This window comes from Rousettus aegyptiacus, unplaced genomic scaffold, assembly GCF_014176215.1.
Source record: "Rousettus aegyptiacus isolate mRouAeg1 unplaced genomic scaffold, mRouAeg1.p scaffold_m13_p_10, whole genome shotgun sequence".
NCBI classification, from domain to species: domain Eukaryota; kingdom Metazoa; phylum Chordata; class Mammalia; order Chiroptera; family Pteropodidae; genus Rousettus; species Rousettus aegyptiacus.
In genome coordinates this window covers 73,681,469-73,700,041 of record NW_023416285.1, presented here as the reverse complement: position 1 = coordinate 73,700,041, position 18,573 = coordinate 73,681,469, and the positions used below count along the sequence as shown (strand labels likewise).

The window sequence follows — 18,573 nt, the reverse complement described above, 5'->3', positions numbered from 1 at the left end:
TCAAGAGCTTCCCAGACAAGAAAACATTAAAGGAGTCATCACGACCAAATCGGTATTACAAGAAATGTTAAAGAAGAAGCAGGGGCAGAGGCAGAGAACACAAATATGAATAATAAAATGGCAATAACTATCAATAAACACTTCAAATGTAAATGGCTCCAATGCTCCAATAAAAAGACAAAGTGTGGCTGAATGGGTACAAAAGCAAAGCCCATATATAAGTTGTCTATAAGAGACCCATTTCAAATAGAAAGACACAGACTGAAAGTAAAGGGATGGAAAAGGATATTTTATGCAAATGGAAATTAAAAAGCTGAGATAGAAATACCTGTATCTTCAAATAGACTTTAAAACAAAGGCTATTACAATAATAAAGGGATCAATCCAACAAAAAACATAATCCTTGTAAACATTTGTGCATGCAACATTGGAGCACCTAAATTTATAAAGCAAGTATTGATGGATATCAAGGGAGAGATCAATAGTAATACAATCATAGTAGGGGACTTTAATATCCCTACTGACATCAATGGACAGATCATCCAGACAGGAAATCAAGAAGGAAACAGAGGCCTTAAATGACACATTAGACCAGGTGGATTTAATTGATATTTTTAGAACATTTCACCCCAAAGCAGCAAGTACACATGGAACATTTTCCAGGACAGACCACATGTCAGGCCACAAAACAAATCTCAATACATTTAAGAAGACTGAAATCATATCAAGTCTTCTTCAACCGCAATGGTATGAAGCTAGAAATTAATTACAAGAAAAAAACTGAAAAATAAACTCATGGAGACTAAATAAAATGTAAGTAGACAATGAATGGGTTTACAATGAGATTAAGGAAGAAATAAAACAGTACCTTCAGACAAATAAAAATGAAAACACAACCCAAAATCTATGGGACACAGTGAAAGCAATCCTAAGACACAGCAACACAGGCCTACCTCAAGAAACAAGAAAAATCTGAAATAAACAATCTAACCTTACACCTAAAGGAACTAGAAAAAGAACAAATGAAGCCCAAAGTGAGTAGAAGAAAGAAAATAATAAAGATTAGAGTAGAAATAAATGAAATAAAGTGCCATAAAACAATACAAAAGATCAATAAAATCAAGAGTGGATTCTTAGAAAATGTAAACAAAATTGATTAATTTTTAAGCAGACTTAATTAAAAAAAAAAAGTGAGGACCCAAATAAATAAAATTAGAAATGAAAGACAAGTGGCAACTGACACCACAGAAATATGAAATATTATAAGAAAATACTATGAACAATTATATGCCAATAAATTGGACAATCTGGAAGAAATGGATACATCCCTAGAAACATACACTCTCCCAAGACTGAGATCAAGACAAAATGGAAAATCTGAACAGAGTGTTACTAATAAAATTGAATCACTACTCAAAAAATTCCCCAAAACAAAAGTCCTAGACTGGACAGCTTCACAGGTGAATTTAAAAGAACATTCAAAAAAGAACTAGTATCTATCCTTCTCAAACCATTCCAAAACCAGACAAAGAGATTACAAAAAAAGATAATTATAGGCCAATATCCCTGATGAACATGGATGCAAAAATCCTCAACAAAATGTTAGGAAAACAAATTCAGCAATACATTAATAAGATCATAAACCACGATTAAGTGGGATCTATTCCTGGGATGCAAGGTTGGTTCAACATCCTTCAGTAAATTAACATTATATACCATATAAACAAAAAGGATTAAAAAAAATAATATGATCAATAGATGGAGAAAAAACATTTGATAAAACCCAGCATCCATTTATAAAAATTCTCAGCAAAGTGGGAATAGAAGGAACATACCTCAACATAATAAAGGTCATATATGACAAACCGATAGCTAATATACTTAATGGGGAATAACTAAAAGCATTTTCCTTAGCAACAGGAACAAGACAAGGATGTCCACTTTCATTCGACATTCACCACTTTTATTCAACATAATATTGGAAGTCCTAGCCACAGCAATCAGACAAGAAAAGGAAATAAAAAGCATCCAAATTGGAAAGGAATAAGTAAAACTGTCATTATTTGCAGATGACACGATACTATATATAGAGAACCCTAAAGATTCCATCCCAAAACTATTGAAACTGATAAATGAATTCAGTAAAGTTGTGGGACACAAAATTAATATTGACGAATTGATTGTAATTTTATACACTAATAACAAACTATCAAGAAGAAAAATTAAGAAAACAATCTCATTTATAATTGCATCAAAAAAAAAATAGGAGAAAAAAATGGCACAGATAATAAGAGGCTCTGTTTATCCCTCTGGCAACCAAATCAAAGTTGTGATGAAACCAAGGGGCAGCAGGAAGGAAACATCTCCTGGGATCTAGAACAAGCCATACAACTAGGGAGAAAGCCAAGAAAGCACCCTGCAATGGCAGAAGGTAGGACAGTGTGAGGACGTGGGGCTGCCCGGTCTTGAGCAGCTGAGTGAGACAGAAGCAGCGGCAGTGGTAGCGGCAAAAGCCTCTTAAAGGGGCTGCGTCCACGTCCAAGATTTTCATGGTGATGGACCTGCTCGCTATGAGCACCAGTGCAGATTCAGCTGTGCACAAGGGAGCACGAGGGACTTACAGAGAGACAGTGTCAGAGTGAAGACAAGGCAAGGCAAGGCTCGCTCTGTACAGAAGTACCAGCAGTATCTATTGTTCTCTGTTGAGCCCTCCCGCCTCCCAGTGTGCAGACACAGTGCCACTATTGCTGTGAAGTCATCAAACTGGATAACGCTGCACCCAGAGGATTCTCTGAAACCCCACCTTCCCCAACTCATGACCCCACCTAAGCCAAATCCAGGTATATCCTCAGAGTCAGGTGCTCCTTGCTAAGATTCACACTGGAGGCAGCCTTGGTTTCTGGTGTGGCCTTTTGAGGCAACTATAAGCATAGAATTTGTGGATTACTTGCTCAATCTTGACAGGTGGCCCCAGAGGGCTAGAGGCGTGGGCTGAATTTGGTCTGCAGCTGAACTCCTCTCTGGACTGTGCCACACTAGTAAGACCAGGAGACTTAGTAGCTTTGCTTAGCACACAGAAACAGACCTGGAAAGGCAGCCAAAATGGGAAGACAAAAAAGCAGAAACCACATGAGAGAACAGAACAGAGATCCAGATATAATGGAGTCAAGTAATCTAATAGATGCAGAGTTCAAAACACTGGTTATAAAGATACTCAATGAACTTTAGTGAAGTGTAGATAAGTTTAGTGACAACTTCAACAAAGAGAAAAAAGACATAAAAATGGAAATGGAAATTATAAAATGGAACCAGTCAGAAATGAAGGACACATTATCTGAGATAAGAATTATATTAAATGGAATAAACAAAGGAATAAACAAAGTGAATAAAGAAGAGGATCAAATGCCCAACCTAGAGGATGGGAAAGCTAATCAGGATGCTCAATCAGAATGGTCAGAAAAAAGAGGCCAAGGCTATAAAAATGATTTAAGGATGATATGGGACACTATTAAGGCTCCAAATAGTTGTCTGATCGCAAGTGAAGAAAATCAAGATGTTGAACAACTATTTGAAGAAATAATGATGGAAAACTTCCCTCACCTGGTGAAGGAAATGGACATAAAACCCAGGAATCTCAGAGAGGATTCCAAAAACCAAGGATCCAAAGAGGCCCACACCAAGACACATCATAATTAAAATGCCAAAGGTTAAATACAAAGAGAGAATCTTAAAAGCAGCAAGAGATAAGCAGATAGTTACCTACAAGGGAGCACCCATAAGCCTGGCTGATGATTTCTCAAAATAAACTATGCAGGACAGAGGGCTTAGCACAAAAATATTTGATGTGGTGAAAACCCAGGATCGACAATCAAGAACACTTTCTCCAGCAAAGCTATCATTTTGAGTCAAAGGACAGATAAACAGTAATAACGAATGGCAACAACTACATTCCTATCAACGAGTACCTTAAATGGAAAAGAATTAAGTGCTCCCACCAAAAGGGAGAGTGGCCAAATGGATAAGAAAACAAGGCCCTTACATGTGAAAAGGAAGGGGATGGAAAAAGATATTGCCTTGATGGACATAGAAGGTGTTTAAGTCAGAAAGAGAAAGATAAACACTATATGATTTCACTTATATGCGGAATCTAAGGAATAAAAAGAACGAACTAATAAAAAACAGACTCATAAAAATAGTGAACAATTTGGTGATGGACAAAGGGGAGGGAGGTCTGGGGGGCTGGGAAAATGGGGTGAAGAGCTAAAGAAACAGAAATTAGTAGTTAATAGTTGGTCACGGGGTTAGGGAGTATGGCATAGGGAATGCAGTTAGCATTAATACAGTGGCTAGGTGGAGGATGAGGGGAGGGAGGGTGCAATTAGGGGGAACGTTTTATGAACTATGTAGATGTCTAACCAATGTACTGTATACTTGAAACTAAATTTGAAAAATTAAAAGAAAAACAGGCTTTGGAAATAAAAATAAATAAAAAATAAAATATCTAAAAATAAATTTAACCAATGAGGTAAAAGACCTCTACTCAGAAAATTATAAGACACTGAAGAAAGAAAATGAAGAAGATACAAATAAATGAAAGCATATACTGTGCTCATGGATAGGAAGAATTAACATAGTTAAAATATCCATATTATCCAAAGAAACCTATAGATTCAATGCAATCCCTATAAAAATACCATTGGCATTTTTCACAGAACTAGAACAAATAATCCTAACATTTATGTAAAACCACAAAAGACCCTGAATAGCCATAACAACCTTGATAAAGAAAAACAAAGTTGGATGTAGCATTCTACCTGATATCAAACAATACTACAAGGCTATAGTAATCAAAACAGTATGAGACTGGCATAAAAACAGATACGTAGATCAATGGCACAGAATAGAGAGCCCAGAAATAAACTCGTACCTAATGGTCAATTAATCTGTGACAAAAGAGGCAAGAATATACAACGGAGTAAAGACAATCTCTTCAATAAACGGTGTTGGGAAACCTGGACAGATACAAGCAACAAAATGAAATCAGACCACCTTCTTATACCATATACAAGAATAAACTTAAAATGGATTAAAGACTTAAATGTATGACCCCAAACTATGAAACTTCTAAAGAAAATATAGGCAGTAAACTCTGACATTGCTTAGTAATATATATATATATATATATATATATGGAGAGAGAGAGAGAGAGAGAATATCTCCTTGGGCAAGGGAAACAAAAGAAATATAAATAAATGGCACTACATCAAACAAAAGTTTTTGCACAGCAATGGAAACCACCAACAAAATGGAAAGACAACCTACTAATTGGGAGAAGATGTTCACCAATAATACATCTGATAAGGGGTTAGTATTCAAAATTTATAACGAATTCATACAATTTAACACCAAAAAAAAAAAAAACCCAAAAAACAAAAAACAACTTTTACAAATGGGCAGAAGACCTGAATAGGCATTTCTCCCAATGGGATATACAGACAGATAATAGACATATGAAAAGATACTCAAAATTACAAATTAACCAGAGAAATGCAAATTAAACCCACAATGAGATACCTCACACCTATCAGAATGGCTATCATCAATAAATCAACAAACAACAAGTGTTGGTGAGGATGTGAAGAAAAGGGAATACTGTGCATTGTTGGTGAGATTGCAAATTGGTGCAGCTACTATGAAAAACAGTATGGAGTTTCCTCAAAAACTTAAAAATAGAACTACCTTATTACCTAGCAATTCAACTTCTGAATATTTATTCAAAGAAGTCCAAAACAAATTTGAAAAGATATATGCACCCCTATGTGCATGGCAGTGCTATTTACAATAGCTAAGATGTGGAAGCAACCCAAGTGTCCATCTATAGACGACTGGATAAAGAAGTGGTACATATATACAATGGAATATTACTTGACCATAAAAAAAATGAAATCTTACCATCTGTGACAACATGAATGTACCTAGAGGGCATTATGCTAAATGAAATAAGTTCAACAGAGAAAGACAAATACCATATGGTCTTACTTATATATGGAATCTAAAGATCAAAATAAATAAACAAAACAGAAACAGACTCATAGGTACAGAGAACATTTTGATGGTTGCTAGATGGGAAGTGAGTTGTGCAGTGGGAATGAAGGGAAAGGGGTTAAGTAAAATTGGCAGTTACAAAATAGTCACGGGTATGTAAAGTACAGCATAGGGAATATAGTCAATAATACTGTAATAACTATATATAGTGTCAGGTGAGTACTAGACTTCGTAAATTATATAACAGTCTAACCACTATGCTGTACCTGAAACTATAATATAAACAATAATAAAAATAATATTGAATGTCAATTGTAATTGAAAGAAATCATTCAAAAATCATAAATTAAACCATATCATATATTCTCCATCCCTACCCCATTGGTTTTTATAATTATAATAAAATCCAAAGCCCTTATTTTGGATTCCAAGATCCTACAAGATTTAAACCTTGATACTAATTTCATACTGACCATTTGGCCTTATTCTTGTCCCTTGAAAATGCCAAGTCTGTTTGAATCTCAGGGCCTTTGCACTTCTCTTCTCTTGGAAAACTGCCCAGATCTTTGCATACCTGCATCATTCAGGTCTCAAGTCAAATCTCTCTTCAGAATGCTCTTTCACCATGACTGTTTGTATTTTAACTTCTCTTTGCAATTAGCAGACCCTGAAATCATCTTATTTGTTAGCTTTTGTATTTGTACCCTGTAAATAGAATATAAACTTCTGAGGACAAGGACTAAAGACAAATGACCTTACCATCACAAGAATTAATTTTTCTGAAGGCCAGTAAGTCTAATGGATTGAGTAATGAATATTTACCCTGTTAACATAATTTGTTATCCAACTCCTTGTAAAGTAATAATCTCACTTGCATTCCTTAATAGTTTTTGTTTCCTTGGCCTATTTTTCTTTAACACAGTTAATCTCCTACCCATATATAGAAATCAACTAGTATGAAGAAAATTATTTTTTCTTCAGTTTTTTCATCTCTAGAACTAAACACAAGGTTTAGCATTCTTTATGGTCACTGGTTTTTATCCCTTAACTGCTACTGGAATCACTTATAGATGCATAGGCCAAACTCCGTACCAATTAATCCCATACCAGAATCTCTGAGGTGTGAGGTCAAGGCATCAGTGGTTTTCAAAGCTCTCCAGGTGAGTGTGATGTGCAATAAAAGTTGAGAACGCCTAGCCTAATTAATAGTTTGCTGGTTAGCCTTTCTCATAATGGAATTATTCATGTTAGTCAAAATTTATCTGCTTTACAGTTTACCTTCCAAGGTTTAAAAATCTTGATTGGAAACTATGATATTTAATCGTTAATGTTTTTCATATTCCAGTCACTGACCTAAAGGTGCTATTGTCCATTCCTCATATGGTGAATTCCTTCCAATGGAAAATTCAATGGATGTGTCTTAAATCCATAGTTTTCGTACAACTTAGTTTTGAAAAGGGAGGGTGTGTTAGTTGGGATGGTGAAGGCCTTTGCATAATATTTATTTTGGGTTTACAAAGCATTTTTACAAACGTTTCATTTGATCCTCACTTCAGCTTGCCATAAAGTAGTATTATATCCAATGAAACTGAGGCTCCGAATTAAAATGGGTTGCCCAAGAATTACATAACTTGTGCTCCCTAGTCAAGGCATAGGCTGCTCAAAATACTGTTAATCTTTTATGAAAACTGACATACATAGTTTCTTAAGAAGGGAAGATACTGCAACATCGAATGCAGAAAAATGATAACCCAGCTTTCTTCTATCAAGCCAGCCATTAAAGAGATTTGTAAAATGTAAGGCAGTGCCACTCTTCTAAATTTTCATTTTGGAAAATGGTTATTTTTTTCATTTAAAATTTTATATTAACATTTATTGGGTTTGTTATTTAAAAACACCTAACACTTTTAAATGTTTTAAATATGAGATACAGTAAAATTTTTTCACTAAACATTATTGCAGTGACATTAACAAAATCAAGTAAGTTTCAAGAGGATGCAGTAAATATTGAAAAATATAATCCATATAAAGAAAAGCTCTTTGGGGTCCCCAAATTAGAGAGTTTGAGAATCATTATAGCTATCACTATATGCAATAGCCTCCAGTATATGTTTTAGTTGTGAGAATAGCTAAAAATCTGAATTGCTTGCCTCAACATTAATGCAGGCTCACACAAAACTACTTTAACATTTTTTATCAAGATTAAAACATTATTAACATTTTTAATATTTTTATCACACAAATTACTACAATGAAGATAGAAGTTTGAGAATTAGAAGAAAATTACAGTGATAAAAAAATGGTCAACTTTCTTCAATAAAAACACCCTTTGAGCATCTCTGATACTTTCAGAGATTAGCATCAGAAATTAATATGGGAGGACACAAGGAATTCAACCTAGTAACTGCTGCCAGTTTACATCTATTTATGTGACTGAGTTCTTAAAATATTGTGACACAATGAAAATAATTCCTTGGATGTTACAGAGAGAAAATTGTATTCCTATCCATTCCTCAATGGAGAAACTAATTTTCAATATCACTTTATTTAGCCCAAGGTTTCCTTAAATTTTCTTATTTAGCTTCGGCTAACAGAATTACACTTGAAGCTTGAGACTGCTAAAGCTTTCAATAAGCCATTGCTAGTGAAACTGGAAAAGTTAAGAGGATGTTGATAAAGGTGCAATGTGAGACAAAACAGTAAAATGTAGTCTTTAAGGCTGTTTAGTAAAAATGAAGGCTAAGAACATTTGCAAGGATATAAATCTTAACCCATTTGTTGGAGATGTAGGCTCTGCTGTTAGATATACATCTGTTCTATATAGTGTAACAACAAAATTGCACTTGATGATTAATTGTAAGGAATCCCTTTTAAAACATCCAGACTTCCAAAGTTTAATGTTCATATACTAATTATTTGTCAAGGAAAGCTACATTAACACCAGGGTCTGTAATGCCTTTTGTGTTAAAAACCCCTCTTCCTTTGTTACTGAATTAATGAGTGACTATATGATGGATTCATTTCTTTAAAAACAACATAGGAGACTTACTCTATAATACTGAATCTGCCATGTGGAATTTGTGCTTTTTAAATAATTCTGCTCAGTTTCACAAAATAAATAGAATCAATGCAATTGAAATTCATTAACCATCAAGACACAGCCTGAGTGTATAAATTTATGAGCAGTATAGGACCAGATATTTAAGAGAAAAAACCTCTGACATGGTAGGGATTTTAAAGTTTTTTTCTCAGCCCTAAAATTTCTAGAAATAAGCAGTTTGGTATAAGAGAATAAATTTTTTTATATCAAAGTTGCTTTATTCTTAAAACTACACATATTGTTCTTCACCTTTACATATTCCCTGCCTCTCAGGTATCTCCTTCTACCTCCCTTTTAATAGACATCTTAATTTGGCATTTGATGTTTAAAATAACTTCTATAATCTATTCCTATTTTAAAGCATAAACAGTTAAGCAGTAAACAATATAAACATCTGCTGAAATGTTTATTGAACCAACATAGTTCATTTGAGAAAAGATATGTAAAATTAAGTTCCCCATGAGAAAAGATCACCCTGAACACTCCAGTTCTTAAAAATGTTAGCACAAGGTGATTATTTTGTAAGTTATATAAATGTCTAATCACTATGTTGTATACCTGAAACTAATATTGTATGTCAACTGAAAATAAAATCTTAACATAAGAGATAATCATGGTATTTATAAAACATTTGGGGGGGGGGACAACTCTATAAATTGAGATTCTGAACTGAGAAAATCATCAGGTGTAATGGCAGGATGCAAAAAACTTATTTAATTAAACTCCATTTTCTGGGAGGAGTACTAGTATTCAGAATCATTAAACGAAAACTTAGTTTTACTGAGGATCTAGTTATCCACTTATATATACACATGACAAACTTTAGATTAAAATCATTAACTATCTCCAGCAATTATGTATTTCACAAATGTTGCTATTTTAAGTAACATTTAAGTATCACACACTGACATCATAATCATGCCAGAGCAATTTTTACCATTTTTACATATATATAGGTTTTAATGATTTTTAGTATCTGGATCAATTCCAGGTTACAGAGCAAAAGCAAATTTTCACTTTTGAGTGTTTTCAATACAGTTACACATCTAGCTCTTTATGGGTAACATGTGTCTGCTCAAATAATTGACACTGTTGGATATTAGTCCCAAAAAGCAAATATCTATTTGACCCTATATTCTAGGAAAAAATAAAAAAGAATTATGAAAGAAATGTAGTTGTAATTAATTTCTTAGTGCTTCTTAGAATCCCTACTTCTGAATACTGGCCCCATTTGCTAATATATAAATATTTTTCTTATAACTGAAAGTTTTCTCTCAGGAAGGTCTTTAGTTAGGGGTAAAGTCTTACAAAAAAACTGTCTAATAAAAGATGTTAACATTTTACTAACAAAAGATATTTGTTTCTCTTCTCACAAAAGCCAAACAGAAAACAATGAGTGTTACTAATGTCTTCTATTTATTCATTAATAAAAAGTGCATAGTACAAGCCCTTTGTCCCAATCCAAATACTCAGTAAAAGATTACAATAAACTCTGGGTGGCACAGACATGATTTGTTTGGCATGATTTAAACATTTAAAAACAGCAATTAACACTTAGTACATCACATGACCACTTTTGCTTTTAACAAAGTAATCATCAGACATGGTAAAAAATACTTATGATTTTTCATTTAGAGATATTATAATGTTGACTAAATCTAATATGCAACAAAAATTTAACCCATTAACTGTAAACTTTCATTTCTCCTTCCAGTTGTTGTGTCTTAAGTTGAGCTGGTCAAATTTTAGCACATACTCATTTAGAACGACAGACTTTCATTCAGAGTGATAAATTTCCAAGGTTCCTTTGAAAATATAAGAATTTGGTAATTCCATAAACATTATCAAATCAAATCACATACCACAAATAGCTGAACTTACTAGTTACTTCAGAAAATCTCTGCAAATTGTTTAAAATGTGACCTCAAGGCCATAGGACAGTGCTTGGATAGTTCTAATGTTAACTTTTTCCAAATGGGAAGGAAACAATTTTTTTGCATTAAAAAAACATTAAATGATTCAAAAACAAAATAAATTCTTAATGGCATTTGTGGAATGTTTAAGAGTCCAAAGTGATTAAAATGTCAGGACTTATCTTTCTTTTTTCCGATTATTTCAAATGATTGGCTATGGTTGTAGCCATAATACAGGTGACTGTTTACAAGCCAAGTAATGAATAAGAATATGCTCAATAAAAAACTGTTTTATAAAGGATGTTAACATTTTACATGTAGAAGCTTTAAGAATTAAAAAGAATCTAAATTACTAGTTAGGTTAACAATAATACTTTATATGCTGTAGTACGCTGTCTTTTTCAGGACTGCAGAGAAATTTTACAAGCAAAAAGCCAAGACTTACTATTCCACTAAAAACTTTTGTTGCTAGTTAAATAGATGGGTCATATAAGAAAAGGTTAATGTTCTAGATGTAATGTCAATTAAGTGTATGTGACAGAAATGAAGAATCAGGAATAAAAATCCAGATTTCTAGGTCTCTAGTTAACAGTAGAGATTGTTTCCATGTCACAGCCATGTCTTCTACCAAAGCCAATTCTCAACTATTTGTGAACTGTTGATTCAGCGAATACATCACTATCTCTGCCAGAGGTTGCCTTTCAAGCAGCATAGAGAACTGTTAGGATATATGTGCAAGCCTTCAGGGAGCAAGGGCAGAAAAAGGAATGCATTAGGCAGTTAGCTTCATCTTATCCCATTTGTGCCCTTTCTGCTTTAAATATTTTTAACACCATACAGCTGGGAAGGCTTCTAGTAGGCTACAGCAAGAAGAAAAACCTTAACTCTATGGTGTTTATTTATCCAGGATTTGACTTACCTGTGTTACAATACTGCTTGATTAGCACAAATAATTAAGAGTAGGTTATAATGTGCTCACTTCAGCAGCACATATACTAAAAAAAAAAAAGAGCAGGTTATATTATTTCAGGAAGTTGAGCACAAAGCCAAGAGCACAGGAGGAATGTAAGCAGTTAATGCATTATATAATGAAATGAAGCCCTTACAATGTTTATGGCCCAAAATGTAATCATAATAAAGAGAAAAATATACCCTAAGGGCATCACACAATTGTATCAGAGACTCTATTAAAACAATACAATGCTATAGAGAAGTTTATTCAATTCATACAAGTAATTTCTCAGATCGATACAATAAAATGCTAGACAGGTCTAAGGGGAAAAAATCCTTACATTGATAACAAAATATCTTCTAGCCCCGATAAATCATCTGCAATCACCTTCTAGGAAAAAATTCCATGACCACATAAGTCATGCAGACTTCTTAAAAATGCCATTTGTATTCATTTTCTTTCAAACTGACCAAAACAATGGAACCTTTTACTTGTTATACATTTCAAAAATTTTACCTGTATTAATGCTCCTACCTACCCCAGTCCATCCCAGTACCCAACGAGAATGAGAAAAGGGTCAGAAAAAGATCCCTGTTTCTCATATTCCTCCTTTTCCCTTGGAATAAACCAATAATTCATTAAATATTTGTAAAGTCATAAGGGTAACAAAAGATTCAAATTTTTTTCTTCAAAGAAAAGAATAAAATAAGTAAATAGCATTCAAATGTCAGTAATCAAAGAGGCCCCCAATACAACTATAAGATAGTTTCATTTAACAGGGAAATGTTAGATCAGAAAAGCTTTGTGAGAGGCATCTATTTTTAAAATAGAGATTATTAATGTATAGATTATACCTGACAAAGGCAAAAAAAAAAAAAAAAAGAATTATGTTCTTCCTGTCATGACCCTTGTAAGGCTACTGTACAGTGGCTTCAAATGTTACATGATGGACTGTAAATCCTCCATCATATTTAAATTATGTTTATTCAAAGTTTTTTAAGTATATTTTTATGCGAATAAAAAAACTTAGCAAACAATTCATTTCTTTTCTCCTCCTTTTCTAGTCACAAGTTGTAGTGGACAATACAGATTTTAGCTGTAACTTGTAAAATATTCCAAAGGCTGCCATGTCCCAAGAACTAGAGAAAACTGCCAAATAATGTGGTTCTAATTTTCTTTCATACAATCTCTGACAACCCCAAATAACTTTATAAATACCTATGAAAAAAATAATTTTAAAATCTATCAAAACTATTTAAAATATTTAAATGCAAAAGTCTCAAATTTCCTTCAATCAGGCCAGAAATCATCATAAAAATTATGATCACAGTTACAAACAGAATTAGTGGAATGTTTATGTTTAGGATAACCAAAGGGCTCATGTAACTTTTTATAGAATCACTTACTCAAATATATTGTAAGTAGGAGTGGTGATAACACCAGAAGCAAAAATAAGCTTGCAAGTAAAATTCCTAGAAGCTCATGAAAACAATACCATCCCATATTGCAGATGCAAAAAGAACAGTTCTAACGGGATTAAGAGAGTACTCTAGTCATCTTCGTTCATTTGGTCGTGCAAGATGTTAATTATTTTCACTTCCCATATCACAAAGTTAGTCCACAGGAGGGGCTGGTGGATCTTGTCCCTGACATAAGAAAGAGAGAAATTATGGAACTGACTTCTTATATCCCAGTGGAACCAATCTAACACATATAGTAAGAACTGAGCAGCAATGCCCCCCACCCTCCCACCCCAAGTCATATTCTCATTTGGGCTTTTCATATATTTTTGCATTGAGGAACACTAGATTGAAACTGTAATTCACAGACATTTGTCTCATTCTTCCCTGCAGTATGGAAGAAAGTGAAATTGTGTAGCAATGGTATGTTATGGGTGAAATTGCTCTCCCTAACAACTCTACAGGTGATATTTAAACCAATAAAGGTGGTTTCATCCTTCTTACTAAGGTGATGATTGAGTAAAGTACAATCAGAGTGAAGCTAGAGAATTTTGTTTCTCACTACACTATGCTAATGGGGACAACTGAGATTCCAGTTGCTCCTGGCAGGCATCTAATGACCACAAAGGGAACCCACCTTGGAATAAAGCGAAGCTGATGATATGAGGAAAGAAACGAGGTCTTTGATGACACTGTTAAACTTTCTAAATACTGACCCTATCTCTCGATTTTCTGATGTATAGACCAATAAAGCACTTATTTAAACCAAGTTGAGCTGATTTTTGTTACTTGCAATAGAAAGCATCTGAACTGCAGAGGAAAGATCAGCACTTGTAAGAATCTTCAGAAAGATTCCATTTATTTACTCTGATAATGCTATATGAGGCTCTCGTTGAGGGAGATCAGTTTTTCTACTTGGACTTAGTCAATGTCTTCTTGCATATTCTTACGGCAGTGGGACTACTATTCCTAGAACTGCTGGCCTACAATGAACTAAGGTTCAGGGGACTGTAATCTTGCATTTCTGTCACTTTTTAATGGCTTCTACATCAGTTTATTTAGTTGGATTGCTTTAGCTACAAACACTAAGAAAGTTGCTCTTTGATAGTAATAAAACTGTACACAGAAAGTAAGAAAAAGACTAAGGAGAAAACACTTTATCAAAAAATATACAAGATATTTTACGAGTACTCCTCTTTCCAAGAAAAAATAAATAAATTGAAGACTTTTTATATAGTGCTAATGATGCCCTCTTAATTAAATTAGCTAGCATGCTACATATCTAAATGTTCTAATCCTAAAAAAAACCCAAAGCACCGACCAATAACATTGTGCATTTGCTTTCATATGTATATGAGATATTAGTCTGACTGAATTTTCTTATATTAAAAACACAAGATTAGGGAAAAGAAGCAATTATTTTAGAAATTTCACATGGTGAAGGGTGAAGAAGAAAATTAGTAGGATAATTTGTTCAACAAGTGAGTCCATCACAGAAATATTTTTAAAGAGATAATATCCAAATCAAATATATGTGTATATACACACACACACATATAAAAATACTGATTCTAAAAATTATTAAAAGGAATCCTTTCATGAGGTTCCATTAAAGATAGTACTAAAAACGCCTTATTGAATCACTTAATCATGTTTTTCATTTAGAAGATTCTAAAAATAGTTATAATCATGACTATCAAGATTTATCAATATGAATGATTCCTACCTCTGCTTTTGCCAACTCAGCTGATCTACTATGATACAAAACTGGAAAAATGAGTTTGAGAGAAATAGGATGGGAAAACAAGAGGAAGAGGATTTAGCCAGATAGACTCAGTGTCTCTACTGTATTTAATAGCTAGGATAGAAGGGAGAAAAACATTTGGACTGCAGCTAGTATAATTTAGGAAGCTGAAAGCATGAGAAGCAAGGGATCAGTTTTGAGGTAGATAGAACTGGGAAGTACAGGACTGAGAACCGAGAAATATTGCTGTAAATTATCATGAAATGGATCACTTTTTATGTTTCTCATATGAATAAGATTGAAATTCATTTTTAAATTATTTTTGGGCTACTATGCTGCTCTCTATATGTAATTTCATGAAGACTAAACCATTTGGGATTGCAAGTTTTACTGGGATTACATAGGAAAACCTTACTGCATGAATTAAATCTTCCTTTTCCTAATGAAGTTATTTCAGTCAAAACAAATTTGTCCCCCTTTACAAGGCCACACCCATTACCCCACTACAATGAGTTTCTAATCCACAACACTTACGTTATGAGGGCTGGTTGGCTTTCCAGTTAGGTTGGATCCTCTTAGATTAGGAGGTCTCAGTAGAAACAAGATCACTGCAATAACCATCCACGCCATCAAAATCATGGTAATACTGATGCCATTATCAACAGAAGGTCCTGGTACTAAAGACAAACAAAAAATGTATTTACAACAAAAACTGTAGCATGATTATAACATTGCTAGATAACTATAAAAACGATGATTTAAATGTAAACTTCAAAAATTGTATTAATATAAAAAATTGTATCAATGATTTTAAAAAGTGCAATTATAAAATACTGCACTTTCACTTTCCCTTTCCTCCTGTGAGAAAATCTAAATAGTAAATGGTATAAAATAGTCAAAAGCCAAAACCTATTAAATAAACATTTTAATAGTGTATTTCTTAATATTTTGGGATCATAAAATCCTTTGAGAATTTCATAAAAAAATAAGGACTCTTTCCACCACATGAATCTATGTATACACATTCAACAACTTTACATATGATTGTGCAAGATTCCTAGACTCACAAAACCACCAATTCACGTATGTGCTGAGATCTACAGAAACTGGGTTAAGATCACCTGATGCACAGTAAGGATACTCTACTTTGGATGATGGTTGGTAAGGGAGGAAAATCTGCATTTTAATTACAGAAGCAGCAAGAAAAAAAACAGGTCAAGGAAAAGGGAACATCTGAGTTGTATAATGTATAGATTAAAGATCCCTTTAATGATATTCTCAAAGAGATATTAAATTGACCTTTTATAGCAAAAAGAAGTTGGATTCGGGTTTAGATATTTTAAAATCTATGCATTTATCAAGAGAAATAAGTCAAGGTGTGTGTGTGTAAGCATCAGTCTTTCCCAGCTCCTTGAGGCAGCCATATCTTATTTTAATTCCGAATAACAAGTACCTATTATAGTGCCTGGCCCCATAGTATGAGCTTAAAAATTTCTAATAAATGAAAAAGACTTTTTTATTAAAGTATATTAGAGAACTCAATTGTCAGAAATAAAAATTAAAGAAGATTGGATTTCTAAAGAAAAACACACTATCTTTAGTTGGTTACCAAAATAACCTGTCAACAAGTTTGGTTTTAGTTCTCCTTGCCTCAGGAAAAAGTGAAAGAAATCCAGACAAGATGTTCAAACTAAGCTGATATATTAAACTGGGGTTTAATATATGAGCCCAGAGCTCATTCCCAAGAAAGGGAAGGGATGGGTGCATTGCTAAGGCTAAAGGATTAGTGACCAAAGGGGGAAAATTCTAGCAAAGAGCTGAGCTAGCCCAAGAACAGGCGGGATAGAAATGAAGCCTCTGTTCCAATCCCAATCACTTCCCCAGAAACAACTAACACAGTACTTAAAGAGTCACCGAAATTGTATTCCTCCTCACACAATGCATCAGCAGTTTTTTTCCTCTATATCGATATCCATTCTTTTCCTTGTTCCCTCTTACTCCCTTCATAACTAAGACCAATTTCTTCACTTGAGTTTTGGATCCCATTACTCTTGCAGTGATCTATCCCCTATCCTCTCTCTTGTATATTTAACAACCCCTTCTCCACTGCAGCCGACCCTTAATCACTTAAACATGATCAAGTTTCTCCCTCCTTTGGGAAAAAAAAAAAATTCCTCCTTCAACCCCTTTTCCTGTCGAGCCATCAGAGCTGACATCTTGAGAGGTGCCTATATGTTACTACCTCTCACTCGCTCCTCTGGTTGGTATCTACCTCCATCATCATTCAAAAGCTCTTCAAAAGGTCCCTTTTAACACCTCCATGCTGCTAATCCTAATGGGTAATTTCAGTTCTCATTCTCCATGATCACTCTCTCCTTTTTAAAACACCTTCATCTTCTGTGCATTACCACTGCCTGATTTTCTTTCTAACACTTAGCCACTCTTTTACATGTTCATTTCCCTCTTTCTGGCTTTTAAATTTTAGAACTCCTCATTGTCAATTTTAGGTTCCCTCTCTTCTTGCTCTATACACTATCATCCTCACTTGTATCTTCATTTACCTTCAATATGCAAACCACACCTAATTTATACTCACACCCTCCTCTCTGAACTTCAGACTCAAATCTCCAACTAGCTACATCAATAGTTCTATTTTTTTTTTCCTTCACATCAACAGTTCTTAAACTGGTATACAGTAGAGCCATCCAGCAGCTACTTAAAAACACAGATGACTAAATCCCACCTCGCATGTAATACATTCAATATCCCAAACTAAAATCATGAGCATCTAGCCTTGCCGCATCCTCCAAGCTCCACCAAATTGGGTCTCCATTCATCCAGCTGCCTTAGCCAGAAACCTTATAGGTTTCTATAACAAAACACCTTTTGTTCTCTCTCAATGAGCCATCTCTATTTAACCCATTATGACGTTTCTGTCAATTTTACTTCCTAAATAATTCCTCAGATCTGTCCACTTCTAGCTCCACTCCCACACTTGCTCAAGCTACCATCATTTCTTGTCTGGTCTACTGAGATGATGATCTCCCCATGTCTATTCTTGCCTCCTCTAATTCTGTCCTCTACACTGCTCTAAGAGTGATGTTTTTTAAATCAAATACTATTTTTATGTCTAAATAATAGCTAGAATTTCAGTGGTTACTTTGAACCAGGCTTTATCTCTTTTAATCTTTTTAACAATCATATTTTTTGGTAGGTACTACCATATCTTCATTTTATAGATGAAGAAACCGGGAGAAAGGCGGGTTAAATCCCAATATCATAAAAGGTGGTATGTGGCAAAGCTGGGATTTAAATATAGAGTCTCATTAAAGAACCTGTACTCTTGACCTCTTTGCTAT

At 34.0% G+C, this 18,573-nt stretch overlaps 1 protein-coding gene across 2 annotated transcripts in view; it reads right to left on the bottom strand.

The window, feature by feature from the left end:
• Window positions 1-10,540: 10,540 nt before the first annotated feature.
• Window positions 10,541-18,573, bottom strand: part of SMIM14 (small integral membrane protein 14) — a 65,602-nt gene continuing 57,569 nt past the window's right edge. For both annotated transcript variants that reach the window (XM_016119956.2, XM_036228036.1), the window contains exons 4-5: window positions 15,749-15,891; window positions 10,541-13,656 (exon numbers count right to left, since the gene is read on the bottom strand). In XM_016119956.2, coding sequence (XP_015975442.1) covers window positions 13,624-13,656; window positions 15,749-15,891 — 176 coding nt within the window. In that variant the 3' untranslated portion in view covers window positions 10,541-13,623. The remainder of the gene's footprint in view (window positions 13,657-15,748; window positions 15,892-18,573) is intronic.